Source organism: Phyllostomus discolor, chromosome 11 (genome assembly GCF_004126475.2).
Source record: "Phyllostomus discolor isolate MPI-MPIP mPhyDis1 chromosome 11, mPhyDis1.pri.v3, whole genome shotgun sequence".
Classification (NCBI taxonomy): Eukaryota; Metazoa; Chordata; class Mammalia; order Chiroptera; family Phyllostomidae; genus Phyllostomus; species Phyllostomus discolor.
Genome location: NC_040913.2, coordinates 53,457,910 through 53,482,671, shown reverse-complemented (window position 1 = coordinate 53,482,671; position 24,762 = coordinate 53,457,910). Strand labels below are relative to the sequence as shown.

Below are 24,762 nucleotides of genomic sequence, written 5' to 3'. Positions count from 1 at the left end.
TATTTCTTCTATACTTCTTGGTACTTTAAATTCCATAAAATACTCTCCGTCTGTCTTAATCCATTTTGCCTACACCCTGCCACATATCACATACAAGACTGGGTGGGAATTGTGAACACCAATATACCTTCTGGAGGAGAGAACCCACCAACAAAGGAACCACCAACAGGTAAAAACCCAAGTACATTAAGAGAGCCCACACAAACAGAAGAAAGGGCAAACCTAGACCATCCAGACGAGGAGATCAAAGAGGCCACACCACTGAATCCCACAGAATTCCTACCATAGAAATTCACCCTACAAAGACAGCTAGCAACATGAAACATCAAGAGGTGCAGAAACACACAGAAAGACTCACCTGAAAATGGGAAGACAAAAAAAGAACATACAGTAAAAAGGAATGCAAGACTCCCCTCTAAAAGAGCTAAATGAAATGGAGGTAAGCAAACTATCAGATACAGAATTCAAAATAATGATTATAAAGATGTTCAAGGAACTCACAGACAACTGCAAGGAACTGAGTGAGAACTACAACAGTATGGAAAAGGAAATAGAAACTATAAACAAAAACCAGGAAGAAATGAAGAACACAATTTCTGAATTGAAGAACACAGTAGAAGGAATTATAATAAAGCTAGATGAAGCAGAGGATCGAATTGGTGAGTTGGAGGACAAGGTAGAAAAAAACTCACACAAAGAGCAAGAAAAGGAAAAGAGACTCAGAAAGAATGAAGATGTGTTAAGGGAACTGTAGGACAACATGATACATAACACTATTTGTATAATAGGGAAACCAGAAGGAGGAGAAGAAGAGCAAGGGATTGAAAACCTGTTTGGAAAAGTAATGATGGAAAATTTCCCTAATTTGATGACAGAAAAAGTCACACAAATCCAGGAAACACAGAGGGTACCCAATCAAGAGGAACCCAAAGAGGCCCACTTCAAGACACATCATAATTAAAATGGCAAAATTTCAAGACAAAGAGAATCTTAAAGGTGGCAACGGAGAAACAGGAAGTAACAAAGGAGCTCTGATAAGACTAGCAGCTGACTTCTCAATGGAAACACCCCAAGCCAGAAGGGAATGGCAAGAAATATTCCAAGTAATGAAAACCAGACGCCTGCAACCAAGACCACTCTATCCAGCAAGGCTCTCAACTAAAATGGAAGGACAAATAAGTAGTTACCCAGACAAAAGAAACGTCAAAGACTATACCTCCACCAAACCAGCACTGCAAGAGATGCTAAAGAGACTTCTTTAAGAAAAGGGAGAAAAACAGTGAGAGAGAAAGGAACACAGGTATAAAGGAAGTAAAATGGCAATGAATAAGTATGTTGGCGTCCGCCCTGACTGGTCTCAGGAAACTGTAACCCCCATGGCTAAGGATGAGTGAGAGACCTCCGGACCAGAAGCCACTAAGGAGACAAGCTTATCTCCCTGGCAGGAGCGCTGCTTCTGCTCCTTGCCTGACCCCCAATGTTTAATCAGTTAGCCAATGATGGGTAAGATTCCCCAAGGGGGGAATCAACTGAGACAGGCATGATCACGTGGAGGCCACAGGGAAGAGACTCAGGGGGCTGTGGAAATGAGGGGGTGATCAACATCGACCCCTGCCCCCTCGGCTTTTACAAAGTCTGAGTCCTTGTTCTGGCTGTGAGAAATCCAAGTCTCCCAGCTGCCTTTGTCTCCTCTGCCCAACTCAGGCCTGCAGAAATAACAGGGGCAGTACAGTCCAGACAATAGTCGGCGGACCCCCAGGGTATCTGGACCTGAGGCATAGGATATACAAGATCCTGTGAGACCTGCTTGCTGAAGATGCTCTTGAATATGAAGGCACGGGCAGGAAACGAAACTAGCCTTTTAGGTCCTGTAGCCTTTTAAGTGATAAAACCCCAAACTCAGCATGAGCTCTGTCAACTCTTTGAAAGATACCTTCTCGTTTGATCTTCCCTGCCAGACTATAATCCACAAACTGTATCCATACCCCTACCCAATACTGCCTAATAAAAAGCTTACTCAGGCAGCAACTCAGGGCGTTCTCCACTAAAGAGAGTGGATATGCCACTCTCTTATTCCTCCACAGGACTCGGTAGTCTGTGTGTATATTTTATCGTATCATGAGCAGCTGCAGCATTCGAGGTCACTGCTGGCCAGCGGCAGCCTCATAAGTACCTATCAATAATAACCTTAAATGTAAATGAATTAAGTGCTCAAATCAAAAGACATAGAATAGCTGACTGGATAAGAAATCATGACCCACACATACGCTGCCTACAAGAGACGCACCTCAGAACAAAAGACACACACAGACTGAAAGTGAAGGGTTGGATGATATATCCCAAGCAAATGGACAGAAAAAAAAAAGCCAGTGTAGCAATATTTGTATCTGACAAAATAGACTTCAAAACAAAGGCTATAAAAAGAAACCCAGAAGCACACTTCATACTACTCAAGGGAAGAATCTATCAAGAAGACATAAACATTATGAACACAGAGGCATCCAACATAGGAGCACCCAAATATATAAGGAAAATCTTGGAGGACTTCAAGAAAGATATTGACAGCCACACAATTATGGTAGGGGATTTGAACACCCCACTGTCAAAAATGGATGGATCTTCCAAACAAACTATCAACAAGGATATTGTGGCATTGAACAACGTACTAGATCAAATGCACTTAACTGATATATATAGAGCCTTTCATCCCAAAGAAGCAAAATACACATTTTATTCAAATGTGCATGGAACATTTTCAAAGACGGACCACAGGGTAGGGCACAAAACAAGCCTCAATAAATTCAAGAAAACTGAAATCATGCCAAACATTTTCTCCAATCACAAGGGACTGAAACTAGAACCCAATCTCAAGGAAAAATTAAAAAACACTCAAATTCATGGAGATTGAATAGCATGGTATTAAACAATGAATGGGTCAAGTCTGAGATCAAGGAAGAACTCAAAAAATTTCTGGAAACAAATGAAAATGAACTCACAAAAACCCAAAATGTATGGGACACAGCAAAGGCAGTCCTGAGAGGGAAGTTCATAGCGATACAGGGCTACCAAAAAAAGATAGAAACATTTCAAACAAACAACCTAACCCTATAATGACAAGAACTAGAGGAACAACAACAAACAAAGCCCAGAGCAAATAGAAGGAAAGAAGTAACCAACATCAGAGCAGAATTAAATGACATACTGAATAAAGGAACAATCCAAAGATTCAATAAATCCAGGAGCTGGTTCTTTGAAGACAAACAAAATAAACAAACCTTTAAGCAGACTCATCAAGAAAAAAAGAGAGGACTGAAACAAAATCAGAAATGAGGGAAGATTACAATGGATAACACAGAGATACAAAGGATTGTAAGAAATTACTATGAACAACTATAAGCCAACAAATTTGAAACTGGGTGAAATGGACAAACTTCTAGAAAAATATAATCTTCCAAAATTGAATGAAGAAGCAGCAGAAAGCTTGAACAGATCAGTAACAGCTGATGAAACTGAAGCAGTAATCAAAAAACTCCCAACACAGAAAAGCACTGGACCAAATAGTTTCACAGAATTCTACAAAACATTTAAGGAAGAGCCAATGCCTACCCTTCTCAGGCTATTCCAAAAAATCCAAGAAGACAGAAGACTCCCAAGTTCTTTTTTATGAAGCCAGCATCATCCTAATCCCAAAACCATGTAAAGACACAACAAAGAAAAAAAACTTCAGGCCAATACTGCTGATGAACATAGGCGCTAAAATCCTCAACAAAATGTTGACAAACTGCATTCAGTAATACATTAAAAAGATCATACACCATGATAAAGTGGGATTCATCCCAGGGATGCAAGGATGATACAATACTTGCAAATCAATTAACATAATACATCACTTATACAAAATGAAAGACGAAAATCACATGATCATATCAATAGGTATGGAAAAAGAATTTGATAAGGTACAGCACCCATTTCTGATTCAAACACTCAGCAAAGTGGAAATAGAGGGAGCATTCCTCAACATGATAAAGGTCATATACTAGAGACCTACAGCCAACATCATACTCAATGGAAAAAACTTACAGCTTTTCTACTAAGATCAGGAACAAGACACACATGTCTGCTTTCACCACTTCTACTGAACATAGTATTGGAAGTCCTGGCCACAGCAATCAGACAAGAAAAGGAAATAAAAGGCACCCAAATTGGAAAGGAGGAAACAAAACTGTCATAGTTTGCAGATGACATGATAGTGTACATAGAAAATCCTATAGACTTCACCAAAAACTGCTCGACCTAATAAATGAATTCAGCAAAACAGATGGATACAAACTCAATACTCAGAAATCAAAGGCATGTTTTTACACCAACAATGAAACATCAGAAACAGAAATCAGGAAAAAAATCCTATTTGATATAGGAACAACAAAAGTAAAGTATGTAGAAATAAACCTTACCAAGGAGTTGAAAGACCTGTACTCAGAAAACTACATAATACTACACAAAACTACACAAAGAAATTAAGGAATACACAAACAAATGGAAGCATGTACCATGCTCATGGATTGGAAGAATTACCATCATCAAAATGTCCATACTACCCAAAGCAATTTATAGTTTCAATGTAAAACCTATTAAAGTACCAATGGCATATTTCACAGATATAGAACAAACAGATTTTCAGAAATTTATATGAAACCATAAACGACCCCAAATAGCTGCTGCAAGTTTGAGAAAGAAGAGCAAAGTAAGAGGGATCACAATACCTGATATCAAACTGTATTACAAGGCCTCTGCAATAAAAACAGCCTGTTATTAGCATAAGAACAGAAAATGGACCAATGGAACAGAATAGAGAGCCCAGAAATAAACTCAAGGCCAATTAATATTTCACAAAGGGGGCAGAAGCATAAAATGGAGTAGAAATAACCTCTTCAACAAATGGTGTTGGGAGAGCTAGACAGCTACATGCAAAAAAATGAGATTTGACCACCAACTTACATCATACACAAATGTAAATTTAAGGCGGATAAAAGACTTAAATACATGTCGTGATACCATAAAAGTCCTTCAGGAGCACAAAGCAGGAAAATCTCAGGTATTCCACACAGCAATATTTTCACTGATATGTCCCCTAAAGCAAGGGACATAAAGGAAATAATAAACAAATGGTATCTCAACAAAATCAAAAGCTTCTGCACATATAAAGAAAACAGCATTGAAATGAAAAGACAACCAACCATATGGGAAAACATATTTGCCAATGATACCTCAGACAAGGGATTGATCTCCAAAATATATAAAGAACTCACAGTACTCCACTCTAGGAAGACAAACAACCCAATTAAAAAAATGGAGAAAGGACTTGAACAGACACTTCTCCAAGGAGGATATACAGAGGGCCCAGAGACATATGAAAAGACTCTCAGCATTGCTAGTCATCAGGGAGATGCAAATTAAAACCACAATGAGATACCACTTCACACCAGTTAGAATGGCCATCATAAATAAAACAACAAACAAGTGTTGGAGAGGTTGTGGAGAAAATGGAACCCTAGTGCACTGTTGGTGGGACTGTAGACTGGTGCAGCCACTGTGGAAAACAGTATGGAATTTCTTCAGAAAACCAAAAAGTGGAACTGCCTTTTGACCTGGCAATTCTACTGCTAGGATTATATCCTAAGAACACTGAAACACCAATGCAAAAGAACCTATGTACCCCAATGTTCATAGCAGCACAATTTACAATAGCCAAGTGCCAGAAGCAACCTAAGTGCCCATCAGTAAATGAATGAATCAAAAAACTATGATACATTTACACAATGGAATACTACACAGCAAAAACAAAGAAGGAGCTCTTACCCCTTGCAACAGCATGGATGGAACTGGAGAGCACTGTGCTAAGTGAAATAAACCAGGCGATGAGGGACAGATACCATATGATCTCACTTTTAAGTGGAACCTATTCAACAAAACAAACAAGCAAGGAAAATATAACCAGAGACACTGAAATTGAGAACAAATGGACAGTAACCAGAGGGCAGGTGGGAGGGGAGAATGGGGAGAAAAGAGTGAAGGGTTTTCAGGAACAACTATAAAGGACACATGGATAAAACCAAGGGGGGGGGGTGATATCAGGGGAGGGAGGTGGGGATGGCTGGGGTGGGGGGAGTGGTGGGGAGAAAAGGCAGAAAACTGTATTTGAACAATAAAATTTTAAAAGATATATTATCACAACTAATAAATAGCTTAATAAGCATTAAAAAAAGACACAGAAACCATAAAAAATGAACCAGTCAGAAATAAAAAATACAACATCTAAAAAAAAATACACTCGAAGGAATAAACAGTAGGTTAGATGAAGAAGATGATCAAATCAGAGATTTGGAAGACAAGGTGGAAAAAACATCCAAACAAAGTAAAAAAAAAGAAAAAAGTAATATAATGAGCCCTGGCTGGTGTGGCTCAGTGGATTGAGTGCCAACCTGTGAATCAAAGGGTTACCGGTTTGATTCCCATTCAGGGTTTGCAGGCCAAGCCCCATAAGTGGGTGCACAAGAGGCAACAACACACTGATGTTTCTCTCCATCACTTTCTCCCTCTTTTCACATCTTTTTAAAAATAAATAAATAAAATCTTAAAAAAAAACAAATAAAATGAGGATCGTTTAGGGGAATTCTGTGACAATATGAAGCATAACAACAACCATGTCATAGGGATACCAGAATGAGAAGATAGTGAGCAAGAGATCAAGAATCTATTGAAACAAGACAGGGATATGTGCTTTCACCTCATATGAAGAAGGAGGTTTCATCTCTCTTCTTCAACACAGTACTCCAAGTCCTAGCCACAGCAATCACATAAGAAGAAGAAATAAAAGGCATCCAAATTGGAAAGGAAGAAGTAAAACTGTGAAGGTGACATGATATTGTACAGAGAGAACCCTAAAGATTCCATGAAAAAACTACTAGAATTGATCAATATATTCAGTAAAAGTAACAGGATACAAAATTAATGTATAGAATCAGTTGTATTTTTATATGTCAATAATGAACTATCAGAAAGGGGAATTTATAAAATCCCATTCACAACTGCTTCAAAAAGAATTAAATACCTAGGAAAACACTTCCAGCCAAGATGGAGGCGTAGATACATATGCTTTGTCTTGTTGCACAACGAAATAAAGGACAACAACCAATTTAAAAACAAAAAACAACCATAACAGCCAGAAAATCAAACTGTATGGAAGTCCAACAACCAAGGAGTTAAATAAGAAACATTCGTAAAGACTGGTAGGAGGGGTGGAGATGCGCAGCTGGGGCAGAGTGGATGTGTGGCAAGGCAGCAGCTGGTGGAGCAGGTAGGAGAGGCGGCAACTGTCAGACCAACTGGTCCCACATTCACATGAGGATAAACAAGGAGGAACAACTGGGGAGCAAGACAGATGGTGCAAATCACGGTTCCAGCACAGGGAAATAAAGCCTCAAAACCTCTGGCCATAAAATCTGTGGGGGTTGTGGTGACAGGAAAAAGTCTCAGTCTCACAGGTGAGTCCATTGGAGGGGTGTATGGGGTCCTAGAATGTACACAAACCCACCGACCCAGGAATCAGCACCAGAAGGGGAGGAGGAGGGGAATAATGCAGGAAAAGGTACAGGGAATAAGAAGCATAACTGCTAGGTACAAAATAGACAGGGGGAGGTTAAGAACAATATAGGAAATGGAGAAGCCAAAGAACTTGTATGTGTCACCCATGGACATGAACTAAGGGGGAGGCAGTGCTGGAGGGAGGAAGGGTGCAGGGTATAGGGGGATAAAGGGGAGAAAAAACAGAACAACTGCAATAGCATAATCAATCAAACATACTTAAAAAAATTAAATACCTAGGAATAAACTTAACCAAAAATTTAAAAGATCTATACATGGATAATTATAAGACACTGAAGAAAGAATATGAAGAAGATACAAATAAGTGGAAGCATATACTGTGCTCATGGATAGGAAAAATTAACATCATTAAAATGTCCATACTACACAAAGCAATCTGTAGACTCAACACAATTCCTATCAAGATACCAATGACGTATTTTATACAACTAGAACTAATATTCCAAAATTTATATGGAATCACAAAAGATCCTGAATAGCAATGACAATCTTAAGAAAGAATTAGAAATTTGGAGGAATCACGCTACCTAATATCAAACTATACTATCAAATCAGAGTAATCAAAACATCATGGTACTGGCAGAAAAACAAACACATATAAATGGAATAGAATAGAGAGCCCAAAAATAAACATACACCTTTAATAGGCAATTAATATTTGAGAGAGGAAGCAAGTATATACAATGGGCTAAAGATAGTTTATTCAATAAATGGTGTTAGGAAGATTGGACTGGTATGTGCAGAAAAATGAAACTAGGCCACCTTCTTATGCCACACACAAGCATAAATTCAAAATGGATTAAAGATTTAGGTGTTAGACTGAAACCATAAAAATCTAAGAAGAAAACCTAGGTGGTAAACTCAACACCAAAATAAAAACAAAAACAATTCAATTTAAAAATGGGCAAAGGACCTGAATAGACACTTCTCCAAAGAGGACATACAGATGGTCAGACATAAAAAGATGCACAATGTCACTAATAATTGGAGAAATGCACATTAAAACCACAATGAAATATCACTTCACATCTGTCAGAATGGCTATCATCAATAAATCAACAGACAACAAGTGCTGGCCAGGATGTGAACAAAGGGAAATCCTTTTCCACTGTTGGTGGGAATGCAAATTGGTATTACTGCTGTGGAAAGCAGTATTGAGAAATCTCAAAAAGTTAAAAATGGATCTGCCTTTTGACCCACCAATTCTGCTTCTGGGAATACATCCAAAGAGATCCAAAACACTAATTTGAAAGAACATAAGCATCCGTATGTTCACTGCAGCATTATTTACAATTGTCAAAATATGGAAGTAGCTCAAGTGTCCATCAGTAGATGAGTGGATAAAACAACTATGGGACATTTCCACAATGGAATACTACCTGACCATAAAAAATTTTTTTTTAACCTTTGCGACAGAATGGATGAACCTGGAGAACATTATGCTAAGTGAAATAAGCCAGTCAGAGAACAACAAATGCCACATGATGTCATTCATTTTGGAATCTAATGGACAAACTGAACTAAGAAGCAAAACAGAGACAGACTCATGGATAGAGAGCAGGCTGACAGCTCTTGTGGGGGTGTGTTGGGGTGAAGAGATTGAGCAAAGAGAAAAAGAACTCATGGACATGGCCAACAGGGTGGTGATTGCAGGGGGGAGGGGTGGTTGTAGGTAGAAGAGGGTGTAAAAGGGACAAAAATTAATGGAAAAATACAATAAAAATAAACTGTTAAAAATAAAAATAAAAATTTAAAGCTTTTCAATTCACCTTATCGCGAGAATATGATAAATGTATGAAGCTAAAACCATGCCAAAAAAGTTTCTGTACATCAGAGTCTGACATAATTAAGAGTCAAAAAGCAACCCGTGGAATATCAGAAAATGTCTGCAAATAATTTTATAAGAGTTATTTCCCAGAAAATATAAAGAATTGAAACATTTGTGCATTGCTAGTGGAAATTTAGCCAATATGGAAAACCATACGGTTGTGCTTCAATAAATTAAACAGAATTATCACATAATCCAGTAATTCCACTCCTGGGTATATACCCAAAAGAACTGAAAGAAGGGTCTCAAATAGATATTTATATACAGATGTTCATAGCAGCATTACTCACACTAGCCAAAAGGTAGAAATAACCCAAATGTCCATCAGTCTTAAAAAGGAAATAAACCTTGAGGACATTATGCTAACTGAAAGAAGCCAATGACAAAGGACAAATATTTATAATTCCACTTACATGAGGTATCTAGAGTAGTGATATCTATAGAAACAGAAAGTAGAATCGGTGGTTGCCACAGGCTGGAAGGAGGAGGAGTGATGAAGAGTTGTTGTTTAATGAGTGTGAAGTTTCAGTTGGGTAAGAGGAAAGTTCTATAGATTGGATTCACAACAATGTGAATGTACTTTACACTGCTGAACTGTACACTTAAAAATGGTTAAAAGATGATAAATTTTATGTTGTGTATTTTATCATATTTTTAAAAAATTTAAACCATATCAAATTTGTTCCAAAGTCACCTTTATGTTCAACTCTTAGTAGAATATTAGGTACAAATAATGTTTAAAGTAGAATCTTCCCAAGACTCTAGTCCAGGAATATATAGTCCTACAGAGAAAAATGGTTTAAAAAAGGGGGGGGGGGTGGTATTATTTCCAAAGAAGGCAAAAATAGTCTATAGCCAAAATGTTTTAGAGGAATTAGGACGTATCTACTACCTAATACTAAAAAATATAGAAATATTTAGAAAATAACATTAAAATTTTATCTTTACAATTTAATAGTTTTTTTTTTAAGTTTATTTCAAACTCAAGACTTCAAACAAGGTAGAGTTCCAAGATGGGCTAATCACCTGTAGGTGGCAGTAAAAGCACAGTGTCAAGTCAAAGCTGCCTTGCATGTCAATGTGTGAGGGAAAACTAGGTAACATACATGAGCAATCTAAAACTTTTTCATGCTCAATTAATTGTAGTTCTCATACATTAATTAATTGTAGAAACTTCTCTGATACCAGAAAATGTTTATTTGGCCCAAACACTTTCACCCTGGGAGCTATTTGACCAACCCTAACCTATCTCCTTTCTGTCTTTCCTCTGCTTGATATGTCTTTGTGATCATATCTACCTAGAAATATTAGGCATTCATTTTTGGAGGACATGGTATAGCTAGTTTTCTTTTTTATAGAAAAAGAAACACATGAACACCAGTCAAATCAAATCCTATTTATTTGTATGTGAGGCACTATACTGGGTCCTCTGAAATATGCAAAGACCTATGTGCTGGGTCTTTGTTAACAAGACAGACAAAATGCAAAAAATAAGAGAGATGAAAGTATAATCAAGGGACATATAACAATATAATTGTAAAAGAGAGATGTTACAGATACTTCTAACTCCCAGTTTTAAAAACCTATGATTGTGCCCTGGCTGGCATAGCTCAGTGGATTGAGTGCAGGCTGCGAACTCAAGTGTCGCAGGTTCGATTCCCAGTCAGGGTACATGCCTGGGTTGCAGGCCATGACCCCCAGCAACCGCACATTGATGTTTCTCTCTCTCTGTCTCCCTCCCTTCCCTCTCTAAAAATAAATAAATAAATAAATAAAATCTTTAAAAAAACCCTATGATTATTAATCCTAAGTAAAAAATTACATTTATGTTAGAAGAATAAATCCTACACTAGAGGAAGGATTAAGCAGCCCAAGCACGTGTCTCTCTGTCTAAACATGCACACCAGCAGATTGCCCTGCAGGTCTCTGAGGGTGGTACCACCTACTTCCTTCCCTTTTCTGTTAAGATTCTATTTAGGCTGTGTGTGTGACTTGCTTGCTGTATGAAATGAAAGTTATGAACTTCTCATAAAGAATATCCACATGAAAAGTTTTAGCAATAAGATCACTGCAAAAATTCAAGTGATTTCTCACTGGTGCAAAATTAATTTTTAAGCATAAAAGAGAGAGTTCTCATAAAGAGCTCTTCTAAGTAACTCCAATCAGTGCAGTTTTATTACTAATGAACCAACAAAGCCTGCACAATTTTTATCCTATGCAGGCTGATTGATTATAAAGTCTCCAAGATGGGCTCTGCCACCAAGCATGACAACTCTTCTGGGAGAGATATGGGAAATCAAGTGTCTAAGAGTGGGCAATCTTGAACCCTGCCCATTCTCACAGCTGCACTTTCTGCTTGCCATATATCAAAGCAGTGTTTAAAGGAAAAAGGGTTAAAAGTAGATAGGCAAATGAGCTGTAACAACCTAACACTACTAGAAATGGATAAAAGTCTTAAAAATATGTTAAGATAGTAGCCCTGGCTGGCGTAGCTCAGTGGATTGAGCACGGGCTGTGAACCAAAGTGTCGCAGGTTCGATTCCCAGCCAGGGCACATGCCTGGGTTGCAGGCCATGGCCCCCAGCAACTGCACATTGATGTTTCTCTCTCTCTCTCTTTCTCCCTCCCTTCCCTCTCTAAAAACAAATAAATCAATCTTTAAAAAATAAAAATAAATAAATAAATATGTTAAGATAAATGTATTAAGGATAGATTAAAATAAGGTAAAAACATACTAAAGAAGAACCACACAATAAAAGGCATGAAAAGATGGCAAAGACCAGGAAGTAATGGGAGCCCCTTAGGTCTCTGGATACTTAGAGTTTAGCATAAGCCCCAAATACCAAGACCTATATTCTAGGCTTTCTGGGATGAGGTTTCATTCACTAAATGATTCCTGAATATGTTAAGGTTCCTGAATATGTTTCCATGCAGAAGATGTGAGGGCATGGAGTCCCGAGTCCTATCCTCTATCTCTAATCTCCAGTCATACAAAAATCCCAAGAGAGACAAAAATAAAATATGCACTACAATGGGAACAGTTATTTAGAACTCTGTAATACTGAAGGTGGGAAGTGCTTCAAGAAAGCCCCATCCAACTTCCCATTTCTTCCAGTTGGGGGTAGTGACAATCAAAGAAATGAACTAACTTTTTAAAAAAGATATCTCAGATAATTAACCAGTGGCATAGACAAAGCTTCCATTCCCAGTCTGAAATTCCCAAGAAAAATTTAAACATGGTGCAAAAGAAAAAGGGAGGGAATCAGGCAGGAGAGAAACAAAAAGAAATAATACATGGTGTCTAAAACATGTATTTTATACAAGCTATAAGGAATGTGAATGAGACAGGCCAATAAGCCAGGACAAGTGGAACAGGGAAACTGAAACTAATAGCTGAACAAACTGGCTGAGTGATTTACAGCCAGAAAAAAGGTCATCTCAGTTGTATTTCATCTCCAGGCTCAGAAAAGCAACAAAACCAGGTGGCCAATGCCAGGACCAACTGCAATGACTAAGGACCCCCAGCCCTGACAGTAATCAATCAGTGGAGACCACAACCCTGAAAGGACAAACCTGGAGAACTGATGAATATTCTGCTGAAATCCTCCCCTGAGTCCTCCCCTAAGATTCCCACCTGCAAGAAAGATAAAAACCTCAAGATAAAGGACCCAGAGCTCACTCTCCCTCTGGGGAGCAGTCCACGCCACTCCCTTCCCTCTCTGCTTCCTTCTCTTCTCCCCCAACAGGCACACATCTCCTACACTCAAAGGTACCCCACCTGATTTGCAACCAGGCGAGCAATAGTCAGTGGCAGCTCATCCCAGGCTAACCCCCTGAACTTGTCTCCAAGGCCCCTTTTTGCCCAGCTTGGACTCTCCTGTTGCTTCTTCTATTCTAGGCCCTTCCTGGTTTTACTGTCCCCAGCTTTAATACACATATCCTCCTAGACTCGTGTTGTGAAATCTTTCCTACACAAATCAAGAACCTACACACTACCAGCTGGCCCTAGGCATACCCATTCAGGGCCAGGCCCCTGTCCAGTAACACAATGATTCACAGATAAGAACTGAGACTTGGTGTTTTTATAAGGTACTCATGCAAACAGCTTAAAAGAAGCAGAGAAATACTGAAACCCAGTTTTTGCCAACTCAAAGCCCAAGGTTTTTGTTTGTTTGTAAACCTTTTGGAATATGAAATATAACATACATACAGAAAAGGGCAGTTTGCTGGACAATCTTCTCCTTTCCCTGCCTTGCTCTGTCTCAGAGGCTGAGGGTACAGACTCCATCCAGAGGCTCAGGGACCCCCTGGCTTCCAATGAGTTCTGCTAATGGGAGCCTCATGGGAGGTTTAAGGGAGGAGGGGCCCTAGGCCCCTCCTGATACTTATCCCACAGGTCCCCTTCTGCAAGGTAACCTCAGGTTTACTGCCCCTCAACACAAAGTCACTACTGTATTCAAGGCAGCTGACTCTACAGGGGTCCTCCTTTTAAGTTCTAGGAACCTCTCCCTTCCTTTTCTTTGGCCTTAATGGTGATGGGTGCAAGAAAATTAACTGTCCTGCCAAAGATTTCTTTTTTGTCAGTAGGTTCCCTTTTGTCATTGCACCCTTATAGATAAGCCCTCCTTGAGTTATTCTAATATAAGTATGCCATCTGCTTTCTATTGAGACCCTTACAAATACAAAGACAAAACAAAAATACACAGCTCAATCAGTCCTCAGAATAAACACTAGAGTAATTAGTACTTAAGTGAATAATAGAACTTGCCATCATCCTGGAAACTCCCCCTGGGTGTCCCCTCCTTACATGTTCCTAAATCACCAAAAGGTTTTATCACCTAAGCATAAACCCCTAAACATTTTATTTGTTTGGTCTGCTTTTGAAATTCATATAAATGGAATTATACAATATGAGTTCCTTCATGTCTGGCTTTTTCACCTAACACTATATACACAAAATTCACTCATGTTGCATGTGCTGTCTATATAATTTTTATTGGGAAAAGCATTTAATTGTGTATCTGAGCCACAACTAATTTATCCATTCTACAGTTGCTGAACATTTGGGTTGTTCCTAATTTGGAGTTATGGAAATAATGCTACTATGTACATTCCTATCTATGTCTCTTGCTGCAAAGGAATATGCATTTACTTCTAGGAGTGAAATCTGAATCACAGGACATGTATGTCTTCACTGAAGTATTTAATATCCAACTGTTCCCCAAATTTAAACATTCCACCAGCAATGCACAAGAGTGCCTTCACTGATCTATATCTAACACTTTTTTTTCTGAGGGGGGGATTTTTTTTATTATTTTGTTTTATTGGTTTTGAGCAACTTTTTCTAAAGATTTTTTATTTATTTATTTATTTTTGGGGGTGGGGGTGGGGGAGAGAAACATCAAAGTGCGGTTGCTGGGAGTCATGGCCTACAACCCAGGCATGTACCCTGACTGGGAATCGAACCTGCGACACTTTGGTTCACAGCCCACGCTCAATCCACTGAGCTACGCCAGCCAGGGCTATATCCAACACTTTGTGCTGTCAGTCTTTTTCATTGTAGCCATTCTGGTGTATGGGTAGTAATGTCTTATCATGGTTTTAATTTTTGTTAACTTAATTACTTATGAGCATACTTACATGCTTACCAACCATTTGGATATACTCATTTTTAAGTGCTTAAAAGCCTTTGGCCCACTGAATGGCAGAGATCTTCCTAAGCACCAAAATTAGATTTACAGGCTGACAGAATACAGCTACCAAACCTTTACTTGGGAATAACTCATTAGTGAGGAACAGGGGAAGGAAAGGATGATCTAGTCCCTCAGGAAACTTTTTGCTGAAGATCAAATTACTATTCTGATGATTCTCTATTAAGTACTACCAACTTCAATAAATACTACTAAAACAAACTATAATACCATAATACAGAAAGAGTAAAACACAATAACAGGATCTGAGAATCATGAGTAAATATCTCTGCATTACACCATCAATACACTATTGTGTCCTCAACATACTTTGTTGTTGGCATGAAGATTAAATTTAATGACACATTTAAAGCATTTAGACCTCTGCCTGATGATTATTCACCTCTAATTACCTCTAATAAATACAGATAAGAGTAACAGCAGAGATAATATTGTAAAAAAATCCTAAGTAATTCTTTTTAAACCAACAACCTTCAACTACATAAATATGTAGTTACTTTTTAGTTTACAGATGCCTGTATTCTAAAATACTCAAACACACTAGTATACAGGTTTGGATTTAAGTAAGTCAATAACATATCTCTTGTTTCTTTACCAATCTTGACTCTCCACAATACTTTTCTTCTAAACTACTTCTTCACATTACTTCCTCATAATATATAATATATATATTATTTATAATATATATGTTATATATAATACATTATGAGGAATTTTACACACACACATATATATATATATATATATATATATATATATATCCTTTTGAGACAAGATAGCGACACTTTAGCTGTGAGATCAGAATCTTCAGGAGGTGACCATGTACATCCCAACACCCAGAGAGTTCTACTTAGCCCTCCCGGAGACTCTGGATCTCTAGTCAGTTAATGAAATGTCACAGTGCAAACTCTTGGCCTAGGGTCCTATAGGAGGATTTCAGTGACTCCACTGACAGATAGCAGTGACTGATTTCACTGCTATTATAAAAGATTTCTCCTAAGATCCTGTGAGAGAATCTTTAATATCTTTAGGAAACTCTACTCTCATTGTTGATTTAGATCTAGATTAACTAAAATTATCTATTACTTTGGTTATCTGGGTTCAACTTGTTTGCTGTAAGGTTAACAACAGCCTAAATGTCTATATGTCTGTAAATATTTAAAACTGTACAAAATTGCCAAGGTAAAAGAATTGGGGAATTGCTAAATTTATAATACAGTTTAGGAAGTCTAGTGTACAGAAGGTTCATACTAACTGGGCTATAAGATTATAGTTATAAGCTGCTGAGATTTCTTTTGAAGAAACACATTTAAAAAAAAGCGTATCTCAGTTTCCTTATCTAGACACCACCATTCAACACATCTCTTCCCTTGAAAGAAAAAAAAAGCCTTCAGTTTAGAGACAGGTTTGAGTAAGAGAGAGTTCCAGGGCAAGATTCTAATAACATCAAGGTAGAAGACCTTAAGGCAAAAAGATAAGAATCTCATCCTAGTTTGGAGCGCTCCTCATTTCCCTCATCCCCTCTTCTTTCTGGGGACTGGCTGTGTACCAACCACTCTGAATTTGTTCTCTGCTGGCTAACCACCCATGCTGGGAAACAAAAATAGTAACTACAGGAATCCCCTCATTACAACACTCTTGCCAGGAACTGGCATATGCCCCCACTTCCACTTGCTGTGGTAAAGAAAAATATGTCAAGAATGGAAAATATAATTTTATATATAATTTTATCTGTGGCACAAATAAATATCTAACATAGGAGCATCGTTTTATAACGAGGATTTACTGTGTATATCTATTAACTACATCCTTTCTAAAAATTACCAAATTGCCTTAACTAAAATTTATTTTTATGTTCACTCCAACAGGGCTGAAGTACTAAAATGAAAAGTCCCTTAGGGCCTTTAACATCTAAACCAAAATTCAAAATAAAGCTAAAACAGATTATTTCATAAAGTGAAGGGAACTCTGTAGCCCCTGGAAATATTTATGGGTTTCTTATACAAGGTGAAAAATTTCTTTCCCTCACATTCCAAAATAAGTTAAGAAATTAAAGCTGCATGAATATCTCAAAACAAGTTAAGTTCTTCGATTTGAATAAAAATTCATTAGGTTCAAGTATTAAAGAAGTAAACTAGACACTACAAACATTTAATTCTTGATCCACTGTTACACTTGCTGCCAAACAGCTTGGGGAAGACTTTTTTCACTGAAATTCTTTTTCAACAAAAAATTACTGTGAAGAGCCAGGAACACAGAGAGTAATGTTATGGAGAGGAGAGAAAGGTCCCTGCCCCTGATCCCCTTGCCTAAGTTTCCACATATGATTTATGACTGGCAGTTGCCTCATATAAGCTGGTCAAAGTGTCCCTGATGCTAACACCTGGCTCACTAATTCATCCATGGCTCCCTCAACCCTCCATTTCTTTACCTACTTTTCCAATCACACAGTCAAGCAATATTTATTAAAAATCTGTTATACACATACATATACAATGCATGCCAACCCTCAAGGACCTCAATTTACTACAGGATAAAAGGCAAGTAAATGTAAATATGCAATAATAATGCAAACACATGCCACTATGAGGATAACTATCAACTACTAAGGAAACTTACAGAAGTAAATAACCAATCCAGCTTCAGAAGTCAGAGAAAACTTCCTGGAAAAGGCATCCTTTAAACTAAAACCTTAAGGATAAGTAGCACCTGGCCAAGCCAAGACATGGCAGTGCAGTGGTAAGGAATATTACGGGTTGGAACAGCATGTGAAAGGCAAAGAAGAGCAAATGCAGAAGGTAGGAAAGGAGTAACAGCTGATCCACCCTCAAGCTGTGCCTATGGGGATTTCCTGACTTGCCCCTTGTTGCCTTTCTCTGATAGAATGGGAGGTCAGAAAAAAGAATCTGGCTGTGTGTGATAAAAGATTCTATCTCTTGATATTAGCACCCCAGGGGACACTAATCAATACTTAATTTCAGAAACGTCACAGGATAGATGAAATTAAGGCAATGAAAAGATTAAAGAGGTAAGAGGTTCCTATCAGCAGCTGAAATATCAAACTCTCCTATACTGCATATGAAATATAACTCCATGTATAAAAAATTGATTCATGTAATTTGGCAATGAATAAACCCTATCTAGTGAATAAATCAATGTAATCACCTCCTAATGAGAAGTTATTACAGCAGCTAGGGCAGAAATGGAAGGAATTCAGCACCTGAAGAAGCTGGGCTTGGTGGTCTGAGTTTTTCTGCTAGTCATGGCCTTACATTGGCCTCAAATCCTCATCTATACAAGAAACAGTTGCTTGACTGTTGCCAACACTTCTAAAAACCCATTATTCCAGAAGGCTAGCACAATCAAAAGTACTTAATTACCAAAGGCAAGGATCTTAAATAACTTTTAAATCAAAGACTAACCATGGTTTTGTCTGAGGGAAAAAAAAAAACCAAAACCACGGACTTTCAAACTGTTTTAGATTCAAAAAACAATTCGCTTCAGTTCACGTATCTTTTAAAACTTGTAAGTCATGCATAACCAAATATAAAGTTAAGTAAAATTTTAGAACACATAAGATGATTTTTTAAAAAAAGAAAGTAAAAAGTGTAACATAACTAGGTAGACAATGATTGGCATTGCTCACTTCCCTTTCCATTGGTTTCATTTCCCTTCTTAAGTTAAAACACTCCTAATATGTAAATTATTCCACTGAAGACTTCCAGAGTCCATGCTTAGCAATTTGCAGGGATGTTTATGCAAAAGAAATTATTTCTAGGCTTTTACGTGATGGAAAAGGGATATAAAGCACTGGGAACTTAAAAAATAAAGCAAACTAAAGTATATAAGTACATGCAAAGCAGAGGCAAATAACTGAGGATTATAATTTTAACCATTTAAAAATGTCTTAATAGTAAAAAGTAGATATTCTGTGATTTTAGGAACTTTGTAGTAAAGGGTTAACTCTGTTTAGGAGTACCTAAATGCCAGGTATTATGTTAAACTCGGGATTTTTCTAGTTTCAAGTTCTCACAATGCTACCATATGGGTATTATCTCTGTTTTAACTATAGAAACAAAGTAGGAACAGAGGCTCAGAGTGGGCAGGTAACTAGAAAGTCACATAGCTTAAAAAATAAAGAAGCTATACTATGAATCTCATTCTAGTCAACATCAAATCTCATATCCCTTCAATAGATAATGCAGACTTAAAGCATCAAAGTTAAACACTGAAGACATTTTCCTTTTTGTATGATTCTCTTAAGTACATGGCATCATTTCAAGGGAAGCTTATGTTGAGCATAACTTCATAAACAAATCATTTGTGAAAGAGAAAAACCACATCCAGTCAGAAGTTGAAAAAGCCTTCAGAGAGTACTTCCTGAAAGAGACAAAGCTGCAACTAGAACCAACTCTTATACCGAGAATATTTGAAACAATGTTTTAAAGCACCAGAAGAGCCTAAAAGAAACAAATACACCGTTTCTTAAATATACTATTTCCAGAAAGAGAAGAAACTCAAAGATATCTTTTTTACAGAACTGGATATACTGAAAAATGTTCCCGTCTAGTAAAGCCTTTTGATGGACAGGAGGTAAGTCGCATTTAATTAACTTCAAAGATTATCAGAAGTAATGTTGTAGTTACTAAATTGCAAAAGCACTATTTTATTTTAGTAACACATTACTGAAACCATGTGGTGAAGAACCTTGAAATGAGATGCTGTTACCTTCCTGCATTATGAATATGATTTTTTAATTTATTTTCAATATTGTTTTACATTAATGGTAAATGTAATTTTTTTCAACTTCAGGAAAATATTGATATGATAAATTATAAGCACATTAAAGAGTTATCACTTGGTTTAAATTACATTACTTCACAAATGTACTTAAAGGCTTTTAAGAAAAGAAAGACTATAGGTAATCATGGAATCCAAAGCTTTTAAAATGATGGCTTAAAAGCCAATCGCTTTTCAATATTTATTCAAAAATTTCTCTCTGTGCACAGCACAACCTATACTGACAATGCCTTTAAAACACATGCATCATGCATACTTTTTTTCAAACTTAATCAAATGAATACAAGGTGTTGGTGACATACAAGCAGTTTGAGCCCGATGAGGGGGGAAAGAGATTTATCCAAAAATGGTTTGTAAGTACAGAATTTATGTGACATAATTTGGGAATGAGGACGGGTGAAGGGAGTCCTGATGCAGTACAAAAAGAGGAAAAAGGTTACAAATCTTCAATTACATTACAACTGCTACTATTTAAAAATTCACTTAAAGTTAAAAATAGTCAAGCCTCCAAAATTATTCTCCTTTGTATGATACTGAAGATTTTTCTCTGTAGCACTTTTCTCATTTGATAGAAATATTCCAGTCAAGTCAATATTTGGAACTTTTAATTAATATAGGCTTTCAAATATATAGAAATATATTGCAAAATCATATTTAACCTAAATATTTGGCAAATTAGCTGCAATCAGGAAGGAAGGAAAGAAGGTGGAAAGAAGAGAAGAAGGAAGGGAAAAACAAACTCCTATCATGTGTTTGTCCACAGCAATTGCTCAAATTATTTTTAATTTATCAACAGCCCATGATGCCACAGACCACACTGCTAACCTCACCCACAGGGCTGAATTAGAGACAGCCCACTCTGCAAAGTGACATTTTTGAAGGAAACTCTTCTTACACCTCCATATTTCAAGGGGATGCCACAAGGTTCCATCTCTTTGTAGTGACTCTATTTTTAAAATCACTGGGGTTAGTACTGCATCATGGGTGATGAAAGTTTCACACTGAGAGGGATCGATGATATATACAATCATTAAACTCCTCTAAATTAGAAATGAACTTTTTTGGTAATGGGAATTAATTTTCGCATACACATAAAGTTATTGAGTGACATCTTACTAACAACTACTTCTGTTTGATACTCCTTTTTAAAATTTAATTTGAGAAACAATACTTACAATTCTTATCTAGGTAGAATAAGGACATGAAAATTACTATGATAACAGTATCTCATTCTCAAGGTGTTACTTTCTACACACTATTGCAACAGTGAAATCTGTTTCTAAGACACAGGTAAACACCACCTGGAAGACTCAGCATTAGACACCTCGATTATGCATTAGAATCCAGCTCATCTATTGTTCTAAGAGTAAAGTTCTTAATCTATAGACCATGGCACAAGACTCTGATGTTTTTAGACCTATGATAGTTTCGAGAACGTAATACTATGAAAAAGTATTTACTACTTAAAAAAAAAGGTTTCATGGCTAACTAAGCAAGTCTTCATTGACAAACTAGAGAGTAGTTTCTTTAGGTCAGTCACTTCACCTTCCTTCCAGCAAATGGTAGACTCATCTACCATTCAGTAAATGTTTACCTTTTGAATATCTACAACTTACTCAATAGGCAATGAGATATACTAGTGATAAGGGAAAGTTCCTGATCTCAAATGAGAATTACTGTGACTATTCAGTAATTAACCAGTTATATGGTTCTTTTGTTAGCTTTATAATAGGCATTTTATACATTAGAATTATATTTAATAAGTAAAAATTCATTATTTCATATTACTAAACTGGATTATGAAATATTTAAACAGAATGAAGATGATAAGAAGTGGTAAACTATACAGCAAGATTCAAAATTCAGAATGGACTTTCCCTAATTAGTCCTAATCAAAGAATGCTTATTGTAGGAATAACAGCTACCCAATTTCACACTATAGGAAAGATATCATAAAAGTCATTCTTTGGGGGAGAAAAGAAGTAAGAAGAAAAGAGAAATTGAGTAAATCTGCCAATGCATTATGACATACCATACCACTTTAATAGATTAGCACAGATTAGTAATAATACCTAGGAAAAGTATTTACTAATAAATACTAAGACATACATATTGACTCTATAATATAAAAGTATATATACTCTCAAAATTAAAATCCACTGCACGCCAAGTATGAGGATACTAAACATTTATTTTTCAGCAAAGAGTTTTATTCCTCCTAATCTTCACTATTTTACAGTTCCCAAGTGTTATGCCCACCAACAAACTGTAAGATGACTACATTTCACAATCAAGCTCAACCTGGTTCTTCTAACAGCTCATATCCAGACGAATACAAAATTGCAGCCCTTGTCTTCTACAGCTGTATCTTCATAATTGGATTATTTGTTAATGTCACTGCCTTATGGGTTTTCAGTTGTACCACCAAGAAGAGAACCACTGTAACCATCTATATGATGAATGTGGCATTACTGGACCTAATATTTATAATGAGCTTACCCTTTAAAATGTTTTACTATGCAAAAGGTGAATGGCCATTTGGAGAGTACTTCTGCCAGATTCTTGGGGCACTCACGATGTTTTATCCAAGTATTGCCCTATGGCTTCTTGCTTTTATTAGTGCTGACAGATACATGGCTATTGTGCAGCCAAAATATGCCAAAGAACTTAAAAAAACATGCAAAGCCGTGCTAGCATGTGTGGGAGTCTGGATAATGACACTGGTAACCACCATCCCACTGCTACTGCTTTACGAAGACCCAGATAAAGCCTCTATCCCTGCCACCTGCCTGAAGATTTCTGACATCATCCACTTAAAAGCTATTAACATACTGAACTTCACTCGACTGACATTTTTTTTCTTGATTCCTCTGTTTATTATGATTGGGTGCTACCTGGTCATTATTCATAGTCTTCTTCATGGTAGGACATCTAAGCTGAAACCAAAAGTCAAGGAGAAGTCTATAAGGATCATCATCACACTCATGGTGCAGGTGATCATTTGCTTTGTGCCTTTCCACATCTGTTTCGCTGTCCTGATGTTGGATGGGGACGAGAACAGTTACAATCCCTGGGGAGCTTTTACCACCTTCCTCATGAACCTCAGTACCTGTCTGGATGTGATTCTGTACTACATTGTTTCGAAACAATTTCAGGCTCGCGTCATTAGTGTCATGCTATACCGCAATTACCTTCGAAGTGTGCGCAGAAAAAGTTTCCGATCAGGTAGTTTACGGTCACTAAGCAACATAAACAGTGAAATGTTATGAATAAATTTTTCGTCTTCAATATCCTTAAATTCACTTTCTAATCACCCTAGAATCACAGGATATTTTGTATATTAAGAAGTCCCTTTTCTTCTTAAAAAAAAAAGCTTTAAAAACTATTTTGTGGGATTTTATTTTGGCAACATAATTAAACATTCTGAAGTATTCTAATAAATTCATTACTTTTATTTTAAAAATTTGATTAGAACATTTTTGAGGTATTAGGAGAAAACATGCAATTTGTGTTTCATATTCAAGTCTTATGTAAATACACAGTTGACTTAGCTTTTTGGATTTAATTCTATGTGCAAGTGAATCATGATATTAATCAAGTCAGTAGGCAAAAAAATTCTGCTACTGTTCAAAATAATTTGATGAAAGTATTTTCCATGTATAAAGGTCCCTTTAGTTTAATGTATACTCAGGACTGGTGAGCAACCCAACATTCTGTGTTCTAAGCCAAACTTCCAAGATCCTTACAAAAACAGCTATGTTCAACTCATCATTGTTATTTACTGCAGAGCAAAATTAGTGGAAACAAGCATTTGGAGGAGCCTGTAGAGACCATGGCCATTAGCCTTCCCCTACTCTGAATTCATTTTCTTTTGGAAACAGGCTGTAGTCATTCAATAAACAATTACTGAGAGCGTACAAGCACCAGACCCTACTTAAAATCAACGGGGAAAACCTAACCAGAGATCTTATTTCTGTCCCCAAATCCAAGTTTCTTCCTATGACATGAGGTTTCTACTATGCGGTGAAATATCTTTATCCAAAATAAAGAGTTTATTCTTCTTATGTGATTAAATATCACATTATAAAAACAATTTATTTTTTTTCCAGGTCATATGTCATAGTATAAATAGCACTAATCAGGGATCTTGCCATTTAATTTCCCATAACTAAGTAACTTCATTTAAAAAGAAAAAGTGAACTATAATCTATAAAGCCTGTACTCTAAATATTACAAAAATACACAAATGAGTCACCTATAAATTCCTCTCTGTTAAGTCACTTTTATTACTCTTAACATGATCACCTCCCAATGAGACTTAGAATCAAACCAATGCATTGGCCATAAATTGATTTCTATAATTAAGTTGGGTAAATTCATAATCTTTACAAAAATAAACACAAAGAACCCTAATGATAAAACAGTATTTTAGTGCTAGAAGGTCCCTCAGATGACCTGTTTTAAATATAAAGAAACTAAGGTCCAAAGAGGTTAGGTGACCTGCTCAGCTAAAGAACCAGGATTAAAAACCAAATTCAGTTCTCTTCTCATGTCAATTGCCAACTTTGTAATGATAAAAAGTAGTCAAACTTACAGAATGTAAACATTCCCAGAGCTACATAAGATAAAGGAGTCAAGATGGTACTGAGATATAGTTTCTCAACAAAGAGAAAACCACCTAAAGTTTTTACTGTGAATACTCAAGGAAGCAAGATACTTGAATAAATATCTTTAAACAAGTAATTTGTAAAACAATCA

At 36.8% G+C, this 24,762-nt stretch overlaps 2 protein-coding genes across 3 annotated transcripts in view; one reads left to right on the top strand and one right to left on the bottom strand.

Moving 5' to 3' along the window:
- Positions 1-24,762, bottom strand: part of UBAC2 (UBA domain containing 2) — a 253,828-nt gene that overhangs the window by 178,336 nt on the left and 50,730 nt on the right. The window lies entirely within an intron of this gene.
- On the top strand, positions 19,521-23,292 carry GPR18 (G protein-coupled receptor 18). Its single transcript, XM_028526384.2, has 2 exons — positions 19,521-19,797; positions 22,244-23,292. Exons 1-2 carry the CDS (start codon positions 19,787-19,789, stop codon positions 23,271-23,273), a joined length of 1,041 nt encoding a protein of 346 aa, XP_028382185.1. The 5' UTR covers positions 19,521-19,786; the 3' UTR covers positions 23,274-23,292.